We start from the raw sequence: 23,881 nt of genomic DNA, 5'->3' as shown, positions 1-23,881 counted from the left end.
TGTGGCTGGTTTCCAGTGAGGTTAAAAGGAACGGTTCCCAGAAGTAAAAGACCTGAGATTTTATTGATGGGCCTTGTGCTCAGGGGATAGCGGAAAACCTTCATGGGCCAAAGTGTCCCCGCCCCCCCCAACCCCAGCCCACTTTTTAGTATCCCCAGTCCCACTCACGCAGGGAGGGAGTGGTAAGACTCAGAAGAACATGCTGAGTCGTAGGCCAAGGTAGTTATACAGAGTATCCGTGTAACCCCTGTATTGGAACCACTTCCAGTGCTGGTAAGAGTATGGGTAGTGCCCCTGCCCTTTGTTAAGTTTAATAAATTGTGGCCTATTCCTTAAACATCCATCCCTGCATTTGTCCTAGTTTGCTGCCACATCTACATCAGTCACAATATATTTATTTCCTTGTACTTACCTAGGATTTTGCTGATATTGGAGTTGTGCATGTCAGGAAAAGCTTGGAGAATTTTTCTGCGTTCATCCTTTGCCCAAACCATGAAAGCGTTCATTGGTCGCTTGATATGCGGTTCACTACTGGCTCGGCCCCGTGCATCCCTGTAGACTCGAGCTTCAGCCACAGTGGCACCTCCTGTTGGCCAACAATAATACTGCTGTAGTTTAGCTGCAGAGCCATTCATTGCTTTACTTCCTGTAATATCAAGGCAGGAAGAAACAAGATGGATGCAAAGCATTATTATTTCGATTACAAAACAAATTCTTATGCCTTGTTCATTTTAGCTTCATTTTTTCCTCTCCCCCACCCTTGCTTCCAGATCTATACGAGGAGATAAAATAGACCTAATTTCATGATTCCAATGTAACCATCCAATACCTGTATAAGCCAACAAGTTGTTTGTATTGATAATTATATTTTACTTCTGTCAAGGTACCAAAGTCTAGACCAAGTTCTAGTTCTGGGTTCTAATACTGCATGTACATTTTGTATGCTCCATGGGTGCAAGTGTATAAAAATTACACGTGAGGATCAAACAGTGATGTAGAATTGCTCACACAAGTACTTCACAATGACTCTTGTGGAACATATCCTAACATTTCATAATAAATTATATAGCATATTCTTAATCTGTGGGTACATGTTGCACATTACATAGGTCTGATTCTGCTGGGGGCTGAGCATCCTCAGTTCAAATTTCTTTCAATGATAACTGAACATGGGTCAGCATCATGCAGGATCAAACCACGCATCTGTAATACGGTAGTTTGCAGTCAATGGGTATGCATGCTAATACCAGAGCAACAGGTTGGTGTGACTAGTACATTGGGTTCCCCTTGACAATAATACTTCAGTGAATCTTGATGGCCTGCCATTCCCCACCTCCAACTCAGCTGCGCATGCTCTAACCTGAGATGGATCTTGGGCTGTACCCAAGCTCAGTATTCTTGACAACAAGCAGTCTTAGCTGTACTGTACATTAGAGTGCACACAACTGAACATTACATGGTAGTAATGTACTGCCTGATATAGCTGAGCTGTGACGCTGGTAAACTCATGTCCTTGTCCTGGAACTGTTGGAATCATAATTGTAATATACACTTTTAAGGCTGGAACATAGCTGTGAACAGAGAAGTGGAAAAGGCTGCACAGGAGAAAAGTGACAATTTTATTTTAGGCTTCAACACCCTACACTCCAGTGCTTTGATAAAAACAAAAAGGTGGTTGTGTCAAAACATGACAATAAATTAGCACAATAATGTGCCTCATTATTTTTCTGTAGCAGCGTGAAGGTAATTTATATTAACCAAAAATATAAGGTCAGATATTTAGCTTCTGCAAAGTATCATTGTTCTATTGTCTTCGATGACTGGCTTCTAGTTTTTAATTATGCAGAATCCTAATTTTGCTAATTTATTGGGAAAATACCATACTTTATATACACAACAATTTAATTCCATGTAGGCAATTCATTTACATGAAAAAAGTCTTAGAACAGAGGATGCATAACTAATACACTACCTTTTTGCCACCATGCCCACAGTACATTAATTTCATTTAAAAGGCACTGACCATACAGGATAAATTGATTTCACTTTATATGGCGTTGACAGCCATGTTTATTGTGCAGTGAAATGTAGTGTAGTTTCAAGCGGACAATATCCATCAACATAGGGCAATATGCTGACTGCTGGGCCAGATGAAGACATACATTACCCTGGAAGCAAAACACTCATTCAGATACGACAGTGTCTCCTCCTGAGGATCACTGTGGAAATTTATGATGCCCCCAATGCCATTACTTTACAACTGACACCGATTCAGCAATTTATATACTTACATGTGTGCACATAAAAGAAGACAGGTTTGCGGCAAATGTCAGATGCAAAAATATTTTAATATTATTCTGAGTTAACTACTGTGTCACAGGTGTTCAGCATTTACAGATGGTTACTATTGCTGCTCTCTCTCTCTCTTGCAATAGGGAGTAATGGTTTTGCTGAGTGGGTGAAGATAAAGATGTGCTTCTAGGACTTAATCCAAAGGCAACTGGAGTCAACAGGAGCCTTTTCCCTGTCTTTAAATGGGCTCTGGATCAGACTCTTCCTGCACATTGTCTCAAATAGAATATATCTTTATTTTAAAATTGGGATATTTTTAACTGGGGTTTCCTATGTTACCGTGGTTTAGTGACTTCGTTCTAATAGGTAGGACTAGTACAAATAATCGAAAAATGTATATATAATTATATGTATAATTATTCCATTTTTAAAAATATCAAAATTTGCAACAACTATGCAATGATAATGCAGCATTATGAAGCTAGCTGACAAATGAAAAAATATGAATCCTTATTCTGTGCAAAATTGTCAAAATTTGCAACAAGTTATTCAATCAGTTCTACTGATAGAAAAGGAAAAGAGGGAAAAACATTGCTCTACCCAGCTGATTAATACTGTGATAAGGCAATTTCCTGAAGTGTCCTTGAAAAACTTTACTGAATTCAGTTTAAGTATCTTTGGGTCCATCATACTAAACACAAAGTTCATGCATTATTGTTGGCCAGGATTTTATGTAGGATGCTGATGTGATGGAAGGCCAATAGTGAACAATGTGTCGGACAAGATTAGACTTTTGGGACAATACGTGTGAAGTGGATTTCCTGGGAGAGAGACTTTTTTTTTTTTAAAGGAGAAAAGATGGATGCACTAAAAAAAAAAAGAGAATGCAATTTCCCCCCACTCTGGTTATGCAAAAACCTAGCCTTTTGAAGCTTTGCTCTTAAGAGTGGACTTTTTGTCTGCTGCTCACCTGTTATACAAGGCCATGATCAAAGATCCAAGCTACATAAAGGAAAGCCTAAGGGCGTGTCTACACTTGAAATGCTGTAGCGCAGCCGTAGAGCTTCAGTGTAGGCCTACAGCAACGGGAGGGGATCTCTTGTTGACGTAGTTAGTCCATCTCCCCACCTCCCCGATTTAAATTCTGAGTGTAGATCTGGCCTGAGCTATTCATGGTTGTTCTGGTTTTGAATCTGAGACAGTTATGAACTTGTAACCACATGGAACGCCCAGTTGTGGGATTTTGAAGAATTAATACCTAACAGAACCTGAGCTTAGGGTCACCTCTGATAAACATTTTAGTGTGTGTGTGTAGGTTTAGGCAGTTTGGCATGCTGGGAATATACATCGTTGACAGAGAACTATGCAGTCTGGAAAAATCCCAGTCAGGAGGGAGAGAGACATGGGTCTCTATGCTGAGGATCTAGGAACCTTAAAGTGGGTGCCCTTGGTGAACCATGGAGGGTAAATACAGGCGCAGTTGCCCTGAACTGTGACATATATAATGATTTTACACCTTCTACCTTCATTAACTTGCTTCCTTGTTGTAGTCCCAATTCAGCAAAGTGCTTAAGCACATCCCTAACAAAGCGCATAAATGCTCCTTGGAACTACTCACATGCCCAAGTACTTAGCTGGATCAGTGCCAATGAGCTTCCTTCCCACCTTTCTGCCAGCTTCCCTTAAGTCTGACACAGACTGAAGAGACTGCAAGTGGCAGGAATTTATGGGAGGGTTTAATCATGAGGGAGTTGCCACAAACCTTCCAAGAATTTCTGTTTACCAGACATGGAGAAAGGGAGGGTCTATCTATCCTTGGGCCAAGTGCTGCACTCATACATCCCACCACTACTATACAAATAAATGGATTTGGCAAAGAATATCTAAGAAAGGTGTGGGGGGGGGAATCTTCTCTCAACCTACTGGTATGATGCAGATGGCTGCTTAACACTTCCACTGCCACTATAGCCCATGATTGTACGCGGGGCCTTTCCGCATCATCAGATTTGAGGCCTGTAGATCCACATAGTGGTGGATCTACTGGCCCATCCCTGGATTGCCTCACAAGCTCCTTCCCTGCTGCTACCTTGCAGTAGTTCTGAAGTGAGGTTTCCCTGTTCTCAGGAGACAGGTGACACTGCTTCCCAACTTCACACTCCCTGCCATATTTCCAGTGATATCACTCCACTCCAACAGCATAAGCAGAGGGGAGCATCTGGCTCCTGATGTCTGTAATTACAGTGTAATGATCAATAATTAAATAAAGGAGGAAACTACTGTAGTCTAACACAACTGCATGCAAAACATGCTCATATAACACCAAAGGAGGAATCAGGAAAACAACCTTTAGCTCTGAGCACTGTATACAAATGAAAAGAGTTACTTTGGAGAGGTATAATGCATTATATAGTCTCTAAAAGTAAAACACTGAATTCCCTTGTTCTGGTCAGCTTTTGTCCCTGCAGAAGTAACCAAGATAATAACACCACAAAAATTTCAAAACTTATTTTAAAAAAAAATAATTAGTATTTAAAATACAATTTATTTTGAAAATCATGTCTTGATTTACATAACTGCCACACCATGCCATTTACAAGCAACTGTGTTTATCTACAGTTGCCATCGCTAGGAAACAACTCTATACATTTTTGATTGCACCAATATGTACAGTTGGCCAATGAGTTTGTCTTTAGGTCTTTCTAATAAAGTTTTGGCCTGATCCTCTGGTTCCGATGCAGGAAAACGTCCATTATACTTCAATAGGACATTTGTAGGACTGAATTCTTTATTTCGAGAGATTATAATTTGGAATAGGAAAATGAAACTACAACCCTTGTAATCTATTTTAAATTATTTTTTTAGGGAATGATTCTTAATTACAGTAGTAGTAAACTGCAAACATCCCAAAAAGGACACAAAGTTTTTGATGCATCTACTTTGAGCAAGTCCATACCTGAAGGATTGGAAAAGGCAGCTGAAGAAAGTTGAGCTTTTCTCTGCTTGATCTTTGAGTGAATATGTGCAGCTAGGCCCAAGGGCTCTCACAAAAGAATCTGTGCAAAATGAGCTTCTAAAAATAATTACCAATCACACAACCTGTCTGTCCTAAGCGTCCCACAAGTGCAGGAGTATGTTCAATATACTATACATTACAGAAAATGCTTCTGTTTGCAAAAGGTATAACTGGAGAGCAAAAATTCTTAATGTTCACTGAGGTTATAACTAAGGCTTTAATGATATAAAAGAGGCAGATGTAAAATGTGGTCTTGCAGGTTGAAACCCATAACAATAACTATATTTGAAACTGCAAGTCAGCTCTAAACAACTTCAATCTGTCAATCAAATATCAAAAAAGCTCTTTCACCCACATACAGAATTTCAACAGGTTTTACAAGCCACGTTCTTGTTTTGTGCTGATAGTTACAATAATGAGTGAGCCAGAAACAAAAGAGAGACTATTCTGGAATTTGAAGAGCAAAGGATATGGAAGACTGTAAAGTGGTAGGGGTTTTAGCTCTAATTCATAGGGAGAGTTTGCTCATCATTATCTAATAAAATCCCTCTGCAAAATAATATGTACAAATACACTACTAACTGGGGGAAAGTTAAAACAAGTGTGTGTCTGTGGTGACGAATGGGCCATTCACTAATGTACTGTTCATAATACAGCCACAGAATGGGAGTCTGACTTCCAGAATGAGGAGTTTGGTTGGGATTCAAAATTTTTACAAAAACAAAATTTGGCTGCCCTATTGGCTTAGTTGGCAGGGAAATCTACTCCTCAGCCCAGCAGAGGCTGGGGCTATAGAAGTGTCACTTTTAGCTTCTGAGGGTATAGGGCTGTTTTGCTTTCCAGCTCTTCAGCTTCTGTTGGGCTGAGCCATGGATGAGATAATACAAAACAAAAAGCAGATTAGAGGACAGCGATCACTTTTTGTAGATGCACAGTGTTTAACTCCTCTGGAGAAGTTAAATTCAGGATTAGCACATGAAGACTAAACATAGTCAAAGGACAGTACAAAATGAAGGGGAAGCTAAAATACTATGGCCCTGATCCGGCCAAGCACTTATACTTTAAAAAAATCTTGTACAACCAGATGAGGCTAAGCGTTTTTCTCGGAGGATAGATAGGGGAGAAGGAGGGTGCTTTCTATGAATAAGGGCTGGGAAGAAGTTTGGTCAGAATCTGGACAGAGGAGAGGGTGGGGGAAAGTATTGTCATGTGAGTGGGATGTTGGGGAAATTATACTGTAACTTTTGACATATTGCTTATTTGTTGTTTGCCTATATCTGTTTGTCTGTCCTATCTTTTAGATTGTAAGCTCTTTAGAGAAGGGACAGTCTTCTGTGGCTGAAAGCATGGCTCTCTTGAAGATAATAACAAAACTCCTATCAACTTCAACATCTCTCTGATCCTTTATAGCCTCCAGGTGCTGCCCTGCCCTCTTATTTGGGCAAATAGGAGACCCTGGTGGCCACATCATAAAATACTTCATGCCAATATGAACTACTAGCATTGCTATTGCTGGTTACAGGAGAGACGCTGAGGACTGAATGGGCATTGAAACTGGAATGATACACTTGTTCTTAGAGATGGATTCCTCCAGAATATGGGTAAGGATAAAATAGGTTAGAGTAAAAAAAATAACTTTGCAACTCTCTGTTCTGCACGTCCTCTGAGGACAGAGGATGGCAGCCTCCAGTACAGCTTGTCTGATATTTTTGCAAGCATGAAAAACAAAAACACATCTGAAATTAATGGATGGGCAAAAGCTTTAGAGAGTTGAAAAATACAACAAATACCTTTTCATTGAACGAATAGGTTTAAATACAAATTCATACAGCTGATTTTGCAAAATGTGACAAAATTTTCTGCTTGATAGCAGAATATAAGGACTGATCCAAGTTAGGTCCTAGGTTTATAGACATATTTCTTATCCCTTCTCTGCCTTTTTACCTCTTTATTTTCTTTACATCCCCATCCACACATAGATGACACTTTATTACCAGCAAGGAACGTAGAATATACGGGCACTTAAAGAGCCACTGTCAAATCCTACTCCCATCAATTGTCTGGTGTGAGACACTCTGCAATGCTAACAACGGAACAGAGAAATCACTAGCCCAAGGGGTGTGAAGTCTGTAGCCACTCTGAGGCACAGGTATCCTGCATGGCAGTGTCTGGTCTCCAGGATGCCTTCACTCCAAACACTAAACAAATATTATTCAGCTGGGATTCTAAGGTCCAACATTTCTCATGAACAGTACTTGTAGTCTGGAAGGGAAAAGAACCTGAGGAAAGTATGTCTGATTTATTAAATTAATTGTAACATTTTAATGGGATCTAAAATATTTCACCTCCGAAGACATTTAAACATGCTAAATAAATGCTAAGAATTAAAAATCTACTGCAGCAGAGGCTACATCTCACATTAATGCAACACTCAGTTATGATATTCTTAGCAAGTGTTACTGCAGATAATGCTTCTATTTTCCCTATTAGAGACTCCATTCTCTTTAAACATCAACAAGAAGAACCAAAAGGGAATTCCCTAAGGTCAGCTCTGAGGAAACACAAACCTCTAATTCAATAACTCTGCTACTGCGTTGAAGAAGGCCTTATTATTGCAACATCCATATGGAGTCAATTGGACATTAATGACTAATCAATCCCTCCCTCTTCTATTCTACTTATAGTGTCACAAACCGTGTTTAGATTAGCCCATTTCCTGCTTAGGATCGCTCAAGATGTCTTTTGTTCTTTCAGGGCTGGCCTGATGGAGGCAGCTTAAACAAACACACGACCCAAGTGGCGCAGGAGTTATAAACTGCCATATGTGAATGAACAAAGGAGCCATACTAAAGCCTTTTGTGGTATTTGTTAATGTTTTTCATCTGAGCTTAAAAAGACCTAATGACTTTGCGGTGAGCTGATGCATGTGGCTCGTGGCTTTGCAAAATGAAGGAAATTCTAAGCCAGTTATATAGCAGCATATATTTTCCAAAGTCCCTTGTTTTCAGCTTTGGTGGCACTGAGCTTCCTTTTTATTACATTTGCTTTACATATGCAAACAAAATGCTTTATCTTAATTAAAACAGAGCATTGATACACTTGAACACCTACACAAGTTACATGCTTTTTTCTCCATTAAAAAAATGAAAAGTGAAATATTTTTTTGTGTGTAAAATAAAATCAAGTCTTCTAAGTTTTATCAGTGGTAGCAGTTCACTCAACAGTGTAAGTGCTGATTTGTGACTTGAATTTAAACTCTGAAACAATATTTTTAAATAGGCTATTATCACCTCCACAAACAGCAACCAGTTTTGTCCAAATCCGCAAAGTTCAAATGAATCAAAACCCTTAAATGCAGCTATTTTCTTGATGGTTTACACAAACAGTTTAGATTACTTGACCACATTTTATGGCAAAACTAACCCTTATTGAAATGTGGCATGGTAGACACTCGAAAACAATGAAATCATCTATTAAATAATACAGAACTGTGTTAAATTACTGTACAGAGTCTGATTTAAGCCCACAATGGTAAGATTATTTCTCAGTGCTGTAGCACAAATGGAATGAAAAATGAGTCTTTGGGGACCTGAGAAACTTCTAGGTACAAAGAAGGATGCTGAAGTAGCCTTGATTTTATATTTCTGGAAAATAAATTAATTAACTGTAATAAAAAGTCTTTGCATTCACATGGCAATTTTCATTGGAGGAACTCAAAATGCTTTACAAACATATGCAAAAGCCCCCTTTTGAAGTAGGTATCATTTTACTGAGGGACAAAGTCAGAGTTGCAGGTCATACAATTTGCCCAGTGCCAGTGAAGAGAGTGGAATTATCAGTCACCAGGTCTAAACATTATATACATTGCCTCCCTATTGATATCATTTTTTGCATTTCATGTTTATTTTGAAATTAAAGTATTAACTGTCACAGATTAGATATGCAGGTTGAAGCACTTTCTAATGCTTGATATTATTACTATTATTAAAAGATATGACACACTCCTCTGATATTGTAGTTGCTTTTTTGGAACAATTATGATGACAATTAAGTGGCATTATTGTATATACTGGTATATACTATATATTGTATATAGTGGTATATACTATACCAATCAGTTTCAAAGCCAAAACAGTACTAATTTACGTGAAAGGGATTTTTATTTGATATCAGATTAGCCCTTTAAGAGCCAATATATCATCAGTGGAACTGATACCAACATGATTGCAAACACCTCCTGACATGATGATACCTATATGATTTATAAACCAAGATACTGATTTTTAAAACACAGGGACATATTTTACAGTCTTACTCAGACATGATATCAAACAAAGTTTTGCCAAAACTAGATCTGCCAGATTTGGACACATTCATTTCTTGGCCATTATTTATTTTATTTTATTTTATTTTAAGATGGAGAACAAAGAATGACCATTCTTTTCAGAGAATAATAGCAGCACAACTTCAAATTTTACAAATACTTCTTTTTAGGTAGAGATGAAGGCAAAAAAGGGTCTGAAAACTGAGAATAAGCAACTTTTCTTTCCCCATTACAGCAAAAATATGACTTCAAACAATTAAACTATCACATGGTTTATAAGGAGATATGCTGTGTTGACTTTCTGGGAGAGAAGTTGTATGCAGCGCAGTTGTAGCCATGTCAATCCCGAATATTAGAGACAAGGTGGGTGAGATAATATCTTTTATTGGCCCAACTTCTGTTGGTAATAGAGACAAGCTTTCGAGCCACGCAGAAATTTGCAGTACAAACTCCCTAAAGTCATGTCTACTGTGGAATAACTGTGGGTATCTAAGAAACTCTGTAATGCAGAGCATTCCGCCAAAAGATTTTAACATCTATTTTGGAATCATTACATCAATGGCTCATTTATAGTATTCAATCCACAAATTGATTTGACACATCCTAGCATATATCATAATTCAATATATCAATATCAGTAATTCTCTTCTATCCAGTGTTTGCTGGTCTTACTTATTCTGTCACATCTATAATTAGACTGCAAGAACCTAGAAGCAGAATGTGTGTGTCTCATTTCTTTCTTGCCTAGCACATTTAGGGGGTAGTAATAATAATTATAATAATCAATAGTAAAGGAGTACTTGTGGCACCTTAGAGACTTAGAAATGTATTTGAGCATAAGCTTTGTATCTGGTGATGTGAGCTGTAGCTCATGAAAGCTTATGCTCAAATAAATTGGTTAGTCTCTAAGGTGCCACAAGTACTCCTTTTCTTTTTGTGAAAACAGACTAACACGGCTGCTACTCTGAAACCAATAATCAATAGTATAATAAATAAATAATAAATGATGATGGAGAAGCAACAGCTGTAGTACGAGGGTATGAGTTCAAAGTTAATACATATTAGAAAATCTTTGGAAAACTCATAGGAATAATTTTTAAAATGGGTTGCACCTACCTATACAGGATTTGTGGGTGAAAACAGGAAAATGCTCTTACAATTTGCGTAACTGCATGGAAAAATACCCATTTGCCATTCCCTGATTTGTGTTAAAAAATATGGGATTTTGCAGTACAATAGGTGTCCATACAAATATTGCAAGCTCAAGTTTGCACGAGCATTTGAAATGTAACCTTTGATCTGTAGTTAGATGCTATATTTAAAATATAATATTTAATATTTTCAGGAACTAAGAAAGACACTCAAATACTCCCAGGTTTCAGAGTAACAGCCGTGTTAGTCTGTATTCGCAAAAAGAAAAGGAGTACTTGTGGCACCTTAGAGACTAACCAATTTATTTGAGGGAGTGAGAGAACCTGGATTTGTGCAGGAAATGGCCTAACTTCATTATCATGCACATTGTGTAAAGAGTTGTCACTTTGGATGGGCTATCACCAGCAGGAGAGTGAATTTGTGTGGGGGGGTGGAGGGTGAGAAAACCTGGATTTGTGCTGGAAATGGCCTAACCTGACGATTACTTTAGATAAGCTATTACCAGCAGGACAGTGGGGTGGGAGGAGGTACTGTTTCATATTCTCTGTGTATATATAAAGTCTGCTGCAGTTTCCACGGTATGCATCTGATGAAGTGAGCTGTAGCTCACGAAAGCTCATGCTCAAATAAATTGGTTAGTCTCTAAGGTGCCACAAGTACTCCTTTTCTTTTTTCAAATACTCCCAATATGCATTCTCGTCTAACTGCTTAAAACATTAAATTTAAAGAAATAAAGAAAATTCTGTACTCTGGAAGCAAAATTTCACTTTGGATGTGCAGATGGGGCTAGATGCTCAGTGCAACTCAGTGGTGGAGAAGGAAATGGCGATAAACCAGCTTTCCATTCCTAAGATCTTGACACTGCTGGAGAACAAAATAACCTGCACTATAATTTAGAGCAGTATAAAGGCTATGCAAGCTGGAGTGGCTCTATTTGGACAATTCCAGTGGCTGAGGATTAGCCAGATTGCAGTTCTTCATCCCATCCCTACCCTGTTACCTATGCTCGAATGGGCAGAGAGAAGGTAGTATAAAGGTGGCTTTAAACCAACTGAGATTTCCCCTCTGCTGGAGGAATTCTCAGCTACCTGTGCGAGACAGCTTTGAGCTCCTTTTGCATCACTGAAGCAGCACAAAGAAGATTTAGGCAGGGCTCAGCATCTGGCCCATTGGATTTCTACTGACATGAGTGGCAGCTCCTTCCAAGAGTAATTTGGCCTTCGGAGTGTGAAAATAAATGTTTTAAACCCTGGAACTACTATACTTAATTTTTCAGTCTCATAACTTAAAAATAGGCTGAGCAGACTGACTGCCCTCAACATTTGTGACAATAATTTTCTCATGGGCTGAGACTTTCTGTGCAAAGCCTCAGCCTCGAGTTATTTTTTATAGCCTTGTTCTAAATTTCTGAAAATAATGGTTTACTATATAATGGAAATTGTGACAAGCCCTTAACTATAACTGCACTAATGGGCACCTCCATATAATATTCAGAGCATTGTAACTGTGGCTATATAATATTAGCAATTCTACTATAATCATTTTTAACATAAAGGTGCTATTAGAAAAGAATCATTTACTGTAGCACAGAAACAGCAAATGAGAAATACTTATGCTTAGCAGTAGGAAAAAATACAAGACAGCTGAAACTCCAAAGGTAACTCTTGTATAGAACTGCCAGAGTTATAATTTGGAAAGTGAGAACCATCCTGTATATTAAATATTAGTGTCTGGAAAGGAGTAGTTTTCAATGCAGTGGGAAATCGGTTCACACCCTGCATCTCAGATTATTCATCACTTGAGGTGGGCGTTGCCCCCCATAAAACTGTATGTGGGGTTTGGCAACAACCTCGTCCATAAAGCAGCTGCCCTCAGGAAAGCAAGGGGCCAAGTCCTTAAAGACTGAGGGCCTGATTCTCATCTCATTTTCAGGCATTTACACTAGTGGAACTCCACTGACTTTCATGGAGTGCTTCCTGATTTATACTGCAGTACACAAAATCAGACTCAGAACCTAGGTCTCGGCCACCTCAACGCTTTCCCTTAAATTCCCAACATTATTAGTTAATCCTTGTCAATTAGGCCCCTCATCCAAATTTCAGATATAATCAGGTAGATGTTGAAGTGCTACAAATGGCACCCACAATTATCGGAGGCCTCCTCTTAATATCAGGCCCCATAACTCAGACATTAAGAAATGATTTCATCTTGAATTAATAAAGGCACATTTGGGGGAATATAGTTTTATCAAAGACAGATACAGATACTACAGGGAACAAGGCATCTAAGGTTTGAGCTTTCTGTAGTCTCTCTGGAAACACTTCTTTGTCTTCAGACAGCTTTCACCATTTCCTGATTTTAATCTTTCCTTTCTCAACTGCCATAGCAACTATTACAAATATTTATGTGCGACAAATACTGGCATGGAGAGGCATTCTTTCCACAGTATTTATGAGGCACTGTCACAAAAGTAGATGATGCTTTGTCATGCATGTAGTACCTGCTGTTTACACCTCAGCCTAGTAGGGTGTTAAACATGTTACCTCACAGTTTTGGATTGTGTTGGCAGGCTGCCAAGATTGATTTGCTTACATTAAAAAAAATCTGTTTTCCTTACCTCTCCCTGACAGATCCAAGTTGACCTTTTGTGAAGTTAAAAAAAGATTTTTTTCACATGTGGATTTTTGCTGCCCACCTTTTTGCAGGAACGGTTGCTTTATTACAGGAAGGTTACAGTGGGCATCATCTCAGACAGCATTAACAGCAGGTTGGAACTTTAGGGATACAGCCAATGTGTCTCTTTAAGAAGTTTATCTGTTCTTTATTTAAGAGGTGTGCCCTTTACATATCATGACCCTGAAGTCTGAAATGTAAAACCAGGACACCTGTCTCTGTGTGTATTTGTACGGGTTGTGGAGGAAGTGAACAGTGGGGTTCTGAAAACTGGGGAGCAAGCTGGTAGTTGGAGATACAAAAGGCGCCTATTTCTTTTATTCATTCCATAGTTCTCAGCTTTCCTCTGACCACTTCTCCAGCTCTCCTCCACACTCTCACCTTCTCCAAGGCAGCTACCTCTCCCTCCTTGAAGCTTGCAGCCTCCCTTTCTTTTCCACAGCCAGTGTATTCTTTTCCCTCACAGGCACATTACCTATTGTTCACCCCTATACCTGTACTAACTACTGCTGCTGCAACCATCTACCTGCTCCCCGGTTTCTTGGGGACTAGCTATACCTGCACCAAACCCAAACATGGTACATTTCTTTCTCCACCAACCACTTATCCACTGAATTTGTTACGCTCCTTTGCAGTGATTGTGCCCCACAATCAATAACAATAGTGCTGACCCAAGTCAAACACCAAATCAGAAGTATCATGGTTTGGGGCGCACTACAAGAATCTAGATAGAAGACATATAGATTAGACGACATATAGATTAGACAGTCACTGGTTGAATAGGACCTACTCCACTGAGGGTGGAATTTTCAAAGGAGTCTAAAAGAGTTAGATACTCAACTACCTCAATGGGATTTGGGTTCCTAACTCCTTTAGGCTCATTTGAATGAATGAACAGACCCTGCTGTGTCTAGCTGCAGCATGCTTGTGCCATGAGATAAAAAATGGTACTTTTCTTTGCCTTAATACAAAGAACATTTGCATTCATCACAGAAAGTAAGCCCCCATGAATAATATGATACTCTACAATATGTTCTCTCCAATAAAATAATCCGTCTTCCAGAACATATCTGTTCTTCAGTTCTATCTATTTAACCACATCTATTTGACCACTATTATTTTTACAGAACTGAGTACTGAAGGGCATGCTATATTCTGCACAAAGGATCTCTAGTTTCAGCAGTACTCCAGTAATGAATTCTGCAGCAAACTAGAGGCTGGATATTCTATGGCAGCACAAGATGCACAGAAAGGCCATTTAGGAAAGTAGATCTTTTTAAACAAGTGTATTATATTTAATGTATACTATAATTTTAAAACCCGAGTGATTGTTTTCCCATGTATTTTAGGCTTTTTCCTATTTCCATTCAGGATTCAATATTGGTGTGCAGTAAAAATTGGGGACTGGGGAGTGAGAGAGTGGGGAAAGAGGAAGAAGGGGCTCTAATCACCTTCTGGTGGATGCGGGCCTCTGATCCCATCTTTCCGGCTGCCAGGAGGAGTGTGGAGAAACTAAAGGGAAGGGAACAAGCCAGTCAAGGCATGTTCAGAAGGGCTGGGTAGTGGGGGGAATGTTGACAGCTGATCATTTGCTTCCTGAAGGCTGAGTATCCTCGTGAGAAGTCTAGCTAGTTAACATGCTCCTTCTCATGGCTATAGAGCATGTTCACTGAACACAGCTAGAATTCCTTGTAAAGAAGGAGAGGCAGACAAACACAAACTGCCCAGAATCAGCAAAGTTGTCACAAAAAAAGGATTTCTGCGGTGAGGAGGAAGGTTTTGCACAAGCTATCCCAACTGGCAAATTTTGAGGCCACGCATGTAACTTTCACATCCCTGATGATATGGTACAAATAGATACAGGATGTGACAGTTTTCATAATTGTTCTTTACACCAATATAGCACTCTTCATCCAAAAGTCACCAAAATATTAAGTAATTTAGCTTCACAGTACTGCTATGGGGCATTTATGTATAAGTATTCTCATTTCACAGATGGGAAAACAAGACACAGAGACATTTCATCACCTGTTCAACATCAGACAATGAGTCAGCAGCAGTGCCAAGAACACAATCCATAAATTTTTACTCTGAGTCCATACTCGAATCACAAAAACTACACTCCCTTTAACAGAAGGAATTATTTTGCATGAATGAGGATCACATCTCCAGTGTACTTGTATCTTTTCTGCAGGCCTCCATCCACTAGAGGGCAAGACCCTAAAGTATTTTCTGAACACTAACAAAGCACTTGACCACAAGCTTGCAAGCAGAAGGAGCTGTTCCAGTAATGAGTATACTTGCCATACATACTACATTAGCAGGTACGTATACCAAAACATTGATTCAATATAAGAGGTACAAGACTCACACTTCAAATGACAAATTGGGCACCTACGTGAGGAATGTCTCGATTAGGACTTGAACCAAGAGAAGATTCTGAAAACCTAACAACCTGTATTCACAGAGTAGTGAACTGGTTTTTACAAAAACACAGAATCATCAAAAAGTAGAGCTGGAGAGGTCATCTAATCCAACCCTCTGCAGTGAGGCAGGCTCAAGTATACCTAGACAATCCCTGACAGGTATTTGTCTAACCTGTTCTTAAAAACCTCCAATAATGGGGATTCCACAGTGTCCTTTGGAAGATTATTTCAGTACTTAACTATCATTATAGTTGGAACATTTTTCCTAATATTATCCTAAATCTCTCTTGCTGCACATTAAGCCCATTAATTCCTGTTTTACCTTCAGTGGACATGGAGAACAATTGATCACAGTCCTCTTTATAACAGCCCTTAACATATTTGAAAACTATTATTTTGTTGCTCACCTCTGGATTCTCTCCAATTTATCCATACTTTTCCTAAAGAGTAACACCCCAGAATTGGACACAGTATTCCAGCAGAGGCCTTACCAGTTCTTTGCAGAGCAGGACAATTACCTCTCTTGTGTTACATACGACACTCCTGTTAATACTCTCCAGAATTATATTAGCCTTTTCAGCAACGACATCACACTGTTGGCTCATATGGAATTTGTGATCCACTATAAACCCCAGAGCTTTTTTCACAATACTAGTCCCTAGTTAGTTAGTCCCCATTTTGTACTTTTTCTTCCTAAGTAAAGTACTTTGCACTTGTGTCTATTGAATTTCATCTTGTTGATTTCAGACCAAATTTCCAATTTGTCAAGGTCATTTTTTATGCCCTCCCAAAGTGCTAGCAACCCCTCCCAGCTGGTGTCATTATAAATTTTATAAGCATGTTGATGCTGCTGATGCTAGTCACCTTGATTTCAAGGACGATGTTGACAATCACGGTTTGTACAAATGGGCATATGTAGATCAATCTGGGGAGAACAACTTCTACTGCACTAGCCACAGAGACATTTGCCTAGCTGTGTTGATAGAGCTGCACATTGTTTCTGTGCCTGGCGCTGTGCCTCCAGCTGCTCAAAACGATTCTTCTCATGATTCCCGTACAGCGCAGGGCCATGCAATATGATCACTCACCAGCTGCTCAAAGGTCAGAAATGTTAGTTTTGAGCAGATTTTGATTCATAGTGCCTTTGAAGCAGTTCATCTGTCCTCCACGCTTACGATTGCCGGAGCTTAATTCAGAATATAAGACTTGTTTTGATAAACGGGTCTCAGGCATACGAATTACATGGCCAGCCCATCTCAACTGGGTGCAGATCAAATGATTCTCGATGCTGACCGAACTTCCGTATTGTAAACCCAGTCCTGCCATTTGATGCCCAGCAACTGTTGTAGGGGTCGCAAATGGAAACTGTCAAGCTTTTAAATGTGCCATTCATAATAGGGTCCATGTTTTGCACCCATAGAGCTGTGAGAACAACAGCATTACAGATTTTGATTTTTGCCAGTAGACAGATTTTATGTTGCTTCCAGTTCAGTATAAGCATACTCCCCACTCCATTATCCATGTCATCAATGAAAATGCTGAAAAGTACCGGAACTAGAACAGACCCCTGCGGCTCCCCACTAGATACGACTTTCCAGTCTTACAGTGAACAATTGATAAGAGCTCTTTTGAGTACGATCTTTCAACATTTATGCACCCACCTTATAGTAATTTTGTCTAGACCATATTTCCTTAGTTTGCTTATGAAAATATCATGTGGGACTGTGTCAAAAGCTTTACGAAAATCAAGATATATCATATCAACTGCTTTCCCCATATCCACTAGGCCAGTGAACCTGTTCAAGGAAGAAATTAGGTTTCTTTGGCATAATTTGTTTGTGACACATGCATGTTGGCTATTACTTATTACCCTCTAGGAACTTGCAAATTGATTGATTGTTACAAGTTAAAATAAGGTTCAAATATGGCTGCTGCTGACTCATATTCTAACACAGTTTGGCCAGCTATTGTGGATGGGGAAAAACTGTGTTAGAACCGTACTCAAAAACAGCTGTCAGCTTTGTCTAGGCTCAAAGCGGGTTTGGTCATGTCCATATTGGCTAGTTGTAATTCAGTACTGCCAATCCCCATTGTTCAAAAATCATGAGTCAGGCCCCAAAAAACATGCTACTGGGTTAGAAATCATGAGATTTTAATTTAAAAAATTGTTCATTTTATTTTTCTTCTGGTTTTTGAGCCTTTAGGTGGCACTCAAATCACTTTTTAAAGATTTTCCTGCCAACCATGAGGGCTAGAAACTTTCCTTTTTATCTTTTTTTTTTAAATGAAAGCTAGGATTTACAGATAATAATATGACTCCAGGAGCTTTAAAGAAACCAAATAATTCAAAAGTTGGCAACACTGTGTTTGAATCCTCTATGAACATCATTTTCAAACACAGTTCTCATTTCAATGTCGACAGTACATAAAGCAATAGCTCTATCACTTCATTAGCTGTTGATAGTGCTAACTTTTACAGCCATTTGCCAGGCCTTCACCCAGAAGTGGGCAAAACCATTACAACTGTTGCAAATTTTAAACAACAGTTTTGTACATTAGGTCACCTCTGAAAGGTATGCTTGTTCTGAGGTAAGCACATTTAATTTCTACCACCATTTACTGAGAGGAGACACCATCATTAAATCTGAAACTTAAGTCTACAAAGTTCTCCCATGTCAAGGTTCCTCCCCCACTCTGAACTCTAGGGTACAGATGTGGGGACCTGCATGAAAACCTCCTAAGCTTACTTTTACCAGCTTAGGTTAAAACTTCCCCAAGGTACAAATTAATTTTATCCTTTGTCCTTGGAATATCCACTGCCACCACCAAACTCTAACTGGGTTTACTGGGAAACATAGTTTGGACACGTCTTTCCCCCCAAAATCCTCCCAACCCTTGCACCCCACTTCCTGGGAAAGGTTTGGTAAAAATCCTCACCAATTTGCATAGGTGACCACAGATCCAAACCCTTGGATCTGAGAACAATGAAAAAGCATTCAGTTTTCTTACAAGAAGACTTTTAATAGAAGTAAAGAATTCACCTCTGTAAAATCAGGATGGTAGATACCTTACAGGGTAATTAGATTCAAAACATAGAGAATCCCTCTAGGCAAAACCTTAAGTTACAAAAAAGACACACAGACATAAACAGTCATTCTATTCAGCACAATTCTTTTCTCAGCCATTTAAAGAAATCATAATCTAACACGTACCTAGCTAGATTACTTACTAAAGTTCTAAGACTCCATTCCTGGTCTATCCCCAGCAAAAGCAGCATACAGACAGACACACAGACCCTTTGTTTCTCTCCCTCCTCCCAGCTTTTGAAAGTATCTTGTCTCCTCATTGGTCATTTTGGTGAGGTGCCAGCGAGGTTACCTTTAGCTTCTTAACCCTTTACAGGTGAGAGGATTTTTCCTCTGGCCAGGAGGGATTTTAAAGGGGTTTACCCTTCCCTTTATATTTATGACATCCCATAATTATGGTTTGTAATCTCAAGGCAGCCAACTGTAATGAATTTCAATAGTTGTATTATAATCCCCGCCTCTAAAAGAAGATACTTATAATTTCTTGAGTTTCTGGTCAATGAACCAAGTATTGCAGGCACTCCTAGAATTAAAAGAAAGTATGACTCTTGGCTTTTACATGTCACGTTGATGCCATATTGGAAACACTGTACTGATCATACATGTATCAATATAGAGAGGAATTGTTGTCCAATATTATTACACTGGCACAGAGCAGAGCACTATGGATAAAGGTCTTCTGGTGTTTCCTATAATAAAAAATATTCCTTGAGCTTAAAACATGGTTGTTTTGAAGCACAAGGGGACTGTATTTGGAGTTCCTGGCTAAGAAATTTGTCTTTAAAAGGTCTGTGATTAAAAAGTCAGCATTTTAAAAACCTACTGACATTTGATAACTTAAAAATTTTAAAATTCTGTTGATGTGAATAACTATTTGAAAGGATTTTACTCATTTTCTGAATGTGAAACTAATCAACAGTAACCCCAGTCTATAAAATAATTAAAGGCTCACTTCTACTTACTATTTAAAAATAAATATAATATTAAAAACTGGTACAGTGATGAAATATAGTTCTTTAATGCAGTCTTCAAAATGCTACACACCCCCACATTGAGTGGGGGAACTTGATGTGGCTGGCAACATAAGGGGACAGCCTCAGCAGCAAGGGAGGGAAACTCTTGCTAAGAGGCTCCAGGTACTTACTCCCCACTTCTTGGAGTCTCTGGCACCGACTGGCCAGCTGGGGAGGTGGGGTACTGATTGTCAGCATTCCCCAGTTCCAGGGATATAACCTGGAGCACATGGAAAGCAGGTGGAGCCGCACTTCGGGGAGGCTAGCCCGGGCTCTGCCCCTTCTGCCCCCTCTGCGGCCGAATCCCCAAGATTCCCTGTCATCCCCCCGCAGCCAAAGCCTTGAGACCCCCTGGCCCTCTTCTGTGGCTGAAGCCCCGAGACCCTCTGTCCCCATTCCCCAAGGACAGAGGAACCCCAGGCCAGCCAGAGCCTGACCCCCTAGCCAGCCGAAGCCCTGACACCGCCCCCCCCAACCTGCTCAGAGTAGCCCTGGGATGGCCAAATCCCCCATAGACATGCCTCCCCTCCGCAGACCCAAAGCCGCCTTGCGAAAATTAAAAAAAACGCTTCTCTTCCTCTCTCTTCCGGAAGAAGAACCTGACCTTTTGCTGTGCCCCATGCAGGTTCTGGGGTGACTGAGGAGGTGGTATGTGTTAGTTAGCATCCTGGGTTCATCAATAATCTCCCTGGAGTCTAGGGAGTTTATGAATGAACCCAGGAAGCTGAATAGCACATACTGCCTCCTCAGTCATCCCAGAACCTGCAAAAATTTCCCCCACCTAACCCACAACCGCGGTCCCGTGGCAGCAGCTGAGCTAGGGGAGACAGTGTCTCCCCGGCCTATTATACCCGCCGACCATGCTGGAGCAGCGGCCATGTAGAGATTCTTTTAGTTCTGTTCCAGGAGCCCCACCCTACCCATCCTGAGCTAGAAGTGGGAATTGAGCCTGACAGATGTTGCAGGTCTATCTGACCACCTGTTTGGGGTGAAGAAGAAATTTTTTCTCCCATGTAGAAAATCAGTAGAGGACCAGGGAGTTTTGCACCTTCCTCACAGCTCCTTCAAGCCACAGCAGGTTAAGTATGAATATGCTTAGGACCTAACTGAGGTACTTGGCTTAGCTGTTAATCTGTCGCGATTTGTCACTCATTTCCAGGGCAGTTAAAAGGATAGAAGATGACCAGGGTTGATGGGCCTTGGGCTCATGGGATCGGATCAGATTTTGAAGTCCCCACCCTTCTGGACCCTTTGTCCCCCTTATGGGGGGTGAGGTGGTAGGACTCATAGCAAGCTGAGTCCTCAGGGGGTGGGCTGAAGAGAGCCTATCCTGAGTTCCAGTTTATACGGTATGAACCTTGTAATCCCTGCTCTGAAACCACTTACATGTCTGGCATAGGAAAGTATAGGTGATGGGCGAGTATTGCGCCTCCCTTGTGTTAAAGTTTAATAAAAGTTGTGCCCTGCAGCTTAAAATCCATCCAGTGTCTGCCGTCATTTCACCGCCATATCCGAACAATGCTTTTTATCACCTTCCAGATAAGAAAACACTTAGACTTTAACGCCCAGGTTTCCAAACATGGGCACCCAAAATGTGTCAGCAAAACTCACAAATTCACTTCCTGCATTCTCAAATGGGCTTTTGTACATTACAAATGGGTAGCTGTGCATCCAAATACCCATTCGCATATACAGCGGCAGAATGTGAGTGCAATAAAATTGCAGTGCAATTTTGCAGGCATCACTTAGACACTGACTTTTGAAAATTTAGCTCTAAAAGCACATTTTTGCAGGCTTTTGTATTTGTTTTAATGGCTATGCAATTATCTGTACAAAGCAGTTTATGCACAAGCAAAGTAGTTGTTTTTCAAAACTTGTGTTGCTCTGACTCTGTATTCCGCATTAAGGATTATTTGCATACAGTACCAACATAAGCATGGATAATCTCCTTGGTTTAAATGGGAATTAACTAGCAACATTGGCATTGGAATTGTCCAATTGACTTTGTGTTGGAACTGGAGGTATTGCTTTAAAGCCAGATCCTGAAGGAATTTTAGGTTAGCTTTTAATTCCTGCACACTCTGTGTCAATCTCATCAATCCTAAGGACAGACAGGCAATCAGAAGGGGAGTTAGATGGGAAACACAACTGCTTCTCCCTGCTTGACAGAGGGGGCAGGAGTCATGGTCCCTCTGTATCCCCATGCAGAGATTGTGAGGTATTGGAGCTTTCAGAGTTCATGGTTGTCCCTGTAATGTTATCTGTGTCTGTCTCCCCTCTACACCTTTCTTAATTCAGGGACACCCTGTACAGAACTTCCTTTCTGGGCCTTTGAATTTAGCATCAGGGAAAAAGTCTGACTGCTGCATGCTCACTCCATCAGGATTCCAGCTTTATGCTCTGGACACAGAATCAGCCTGAGTCAGGGAGCTTCAGTTGTCTCTCCATAGAGGAGAGGGGTCAAGATTTGCCCCTTAATATGTAATTTTATTATGACTTCTTACGTGTGTAGGTCATACCACATAACACACTGTATGCACTACCAGTATCATATAGATGTTATCGACTGCATCCATAGCAACCCAAAATATATCACCAAATCAAAAATGAAAGGGATAAAAAGGAACAAGAGAGCAACTAAGACAATACAAAAGAAGGTATTAAACATGCCAGATCTTAAAAGACTAACTCTGGCTATTACAAAATTGTGACACTCCACTGAGATAGTGACCTTGGCAACATAATAAAAAAGAACAAATATCACTTCTTACAAAAGGCCAGGGATTAACTATGCATTTGTAGAGTTCCTTAGCAATTCAAATCTAAAATGGACAGATGTGTAAGCACAGGTTGCTATTGGCACATATAAAAATTTTGTGACATGCTGAAAAACTGGAAAGATATGTACAAGCCTCACTTATAATTAGGAAGAAGTGTAAATAGTCTTGGAGACTAACAAAAGCTGGTTGTACAGTACAGTGCTTCAGAGGTCATAGTTTAATTGTTGGCATTTCAACCATAGTATTTTCAATGAGCCACTCTTAGACATGCCATGCTGGGAGAGTTATCCCTTAGATAACTTGCCAAGGATAAGGGACAAAACTTGAGAGGTATTTTAATGTCTTTTATGTACACCACTAATATCTGCTATAACGTCAACCTTCTCTACAGTCAGAAGGGGAAATAAGCAGCTCACTCAAACTCCTGCCAGCTTTTTTTTACAGAACAGCAGAAGGATTCATCCAGCACCCTCTTTCCAGTGACATCTCTCTGCTGCTAGTGCTAAGCCTGGTAACCTGAATCCTTTCATGAATTCAGATTCCCCACATGGCAACACACCATGTCGCAACTGCCCCACAAGCTCTAAATGGAGGAGGGGTTACACGTCCTTAAGCTGGCACAAAAGTTACATATGTAAAGATTTTGTTCTTGTATTATCCAGTAACAGGATAGGCTGTCAGTACCAGGGTATGTCTCAAGACACTAGCTTAAGCACGCTAGGGAGAGGAAGGTTGATATGGGGAAATGAACAAAACCAAGGAAATACTAAAGAGAAGTCCTGTCAGAAAAACTAGTTACAATATATCATCTGCATTTGCACAGAGTGAAATTAGGAGGCCCTGACTTGATACTGTTCAAGAAATATGAACATGTAATGGATGAAATGGAGTTTTGAATTAATTTTAAGATTCATTGCTTCCAGATATAAGGAGGCAAGCAATCCGATTATTTATCTACAATGTCTTTCTGTAAATAATTTATAGATTATTCTCCATATATTATTCTCCTGTTCAGAAAGAATCAGAGAGCAGAAACAATTCTATGTAACTTAGGTGGCCAACCACAAGCAACAAACAGTAATGGAAGGGAGCCGCTAATAAACAACCTATAATACAGTCCGG

General features: G+C 39.9%; 1 protein-coding gene across 27 annotated transcripts in view; it reads right to left on the bottom strand.

The window, feature by feature from the left end:
• Positions 1-23,881, bottom strand: part of SOX6 (SRY-box transcription factor 6) — a 449,851-nt gene that overhangs the window by 19,484 nt on the left and 406,486 nt on the right. For 23 of the 27 annotated variants that reach the window (XM_077818342.1, XM_077818361.1, XM_077818360.1 and 20 more), the window contains one exon: positions 413-646. In XM_077818342.1, the coding sequence (XP_077674468.1) occupies positions 413-646 (234 nt within the window). The remainder of the gene's footprint in view (positions 1-412; positions 647-23,881) is intronic. The other 4 variants (XM_077818353.1, XM_077818366.1, XM_077818354.1 and 1 more) reach the window with 1 other exon arrangement.

This window comes from Eretmochelys imbricata, chromosome 6, assembly GCF_965152235.1.
Source record: "Eretmochelys imbricata isolate rEreImb1 chromosome 6, rEreImb1.hap1, whole genome shotgun sequence".
NCBI lineage: Eukaryota > Metazoa > Chordata > Testudines > Cheloniidae > Eretmochelys > Eretmochelys imbricata.
Note: the sequence above shows the minus strand (reverse complement) of the source record. Positions and strands in the feature narration are given on the sequence as shown.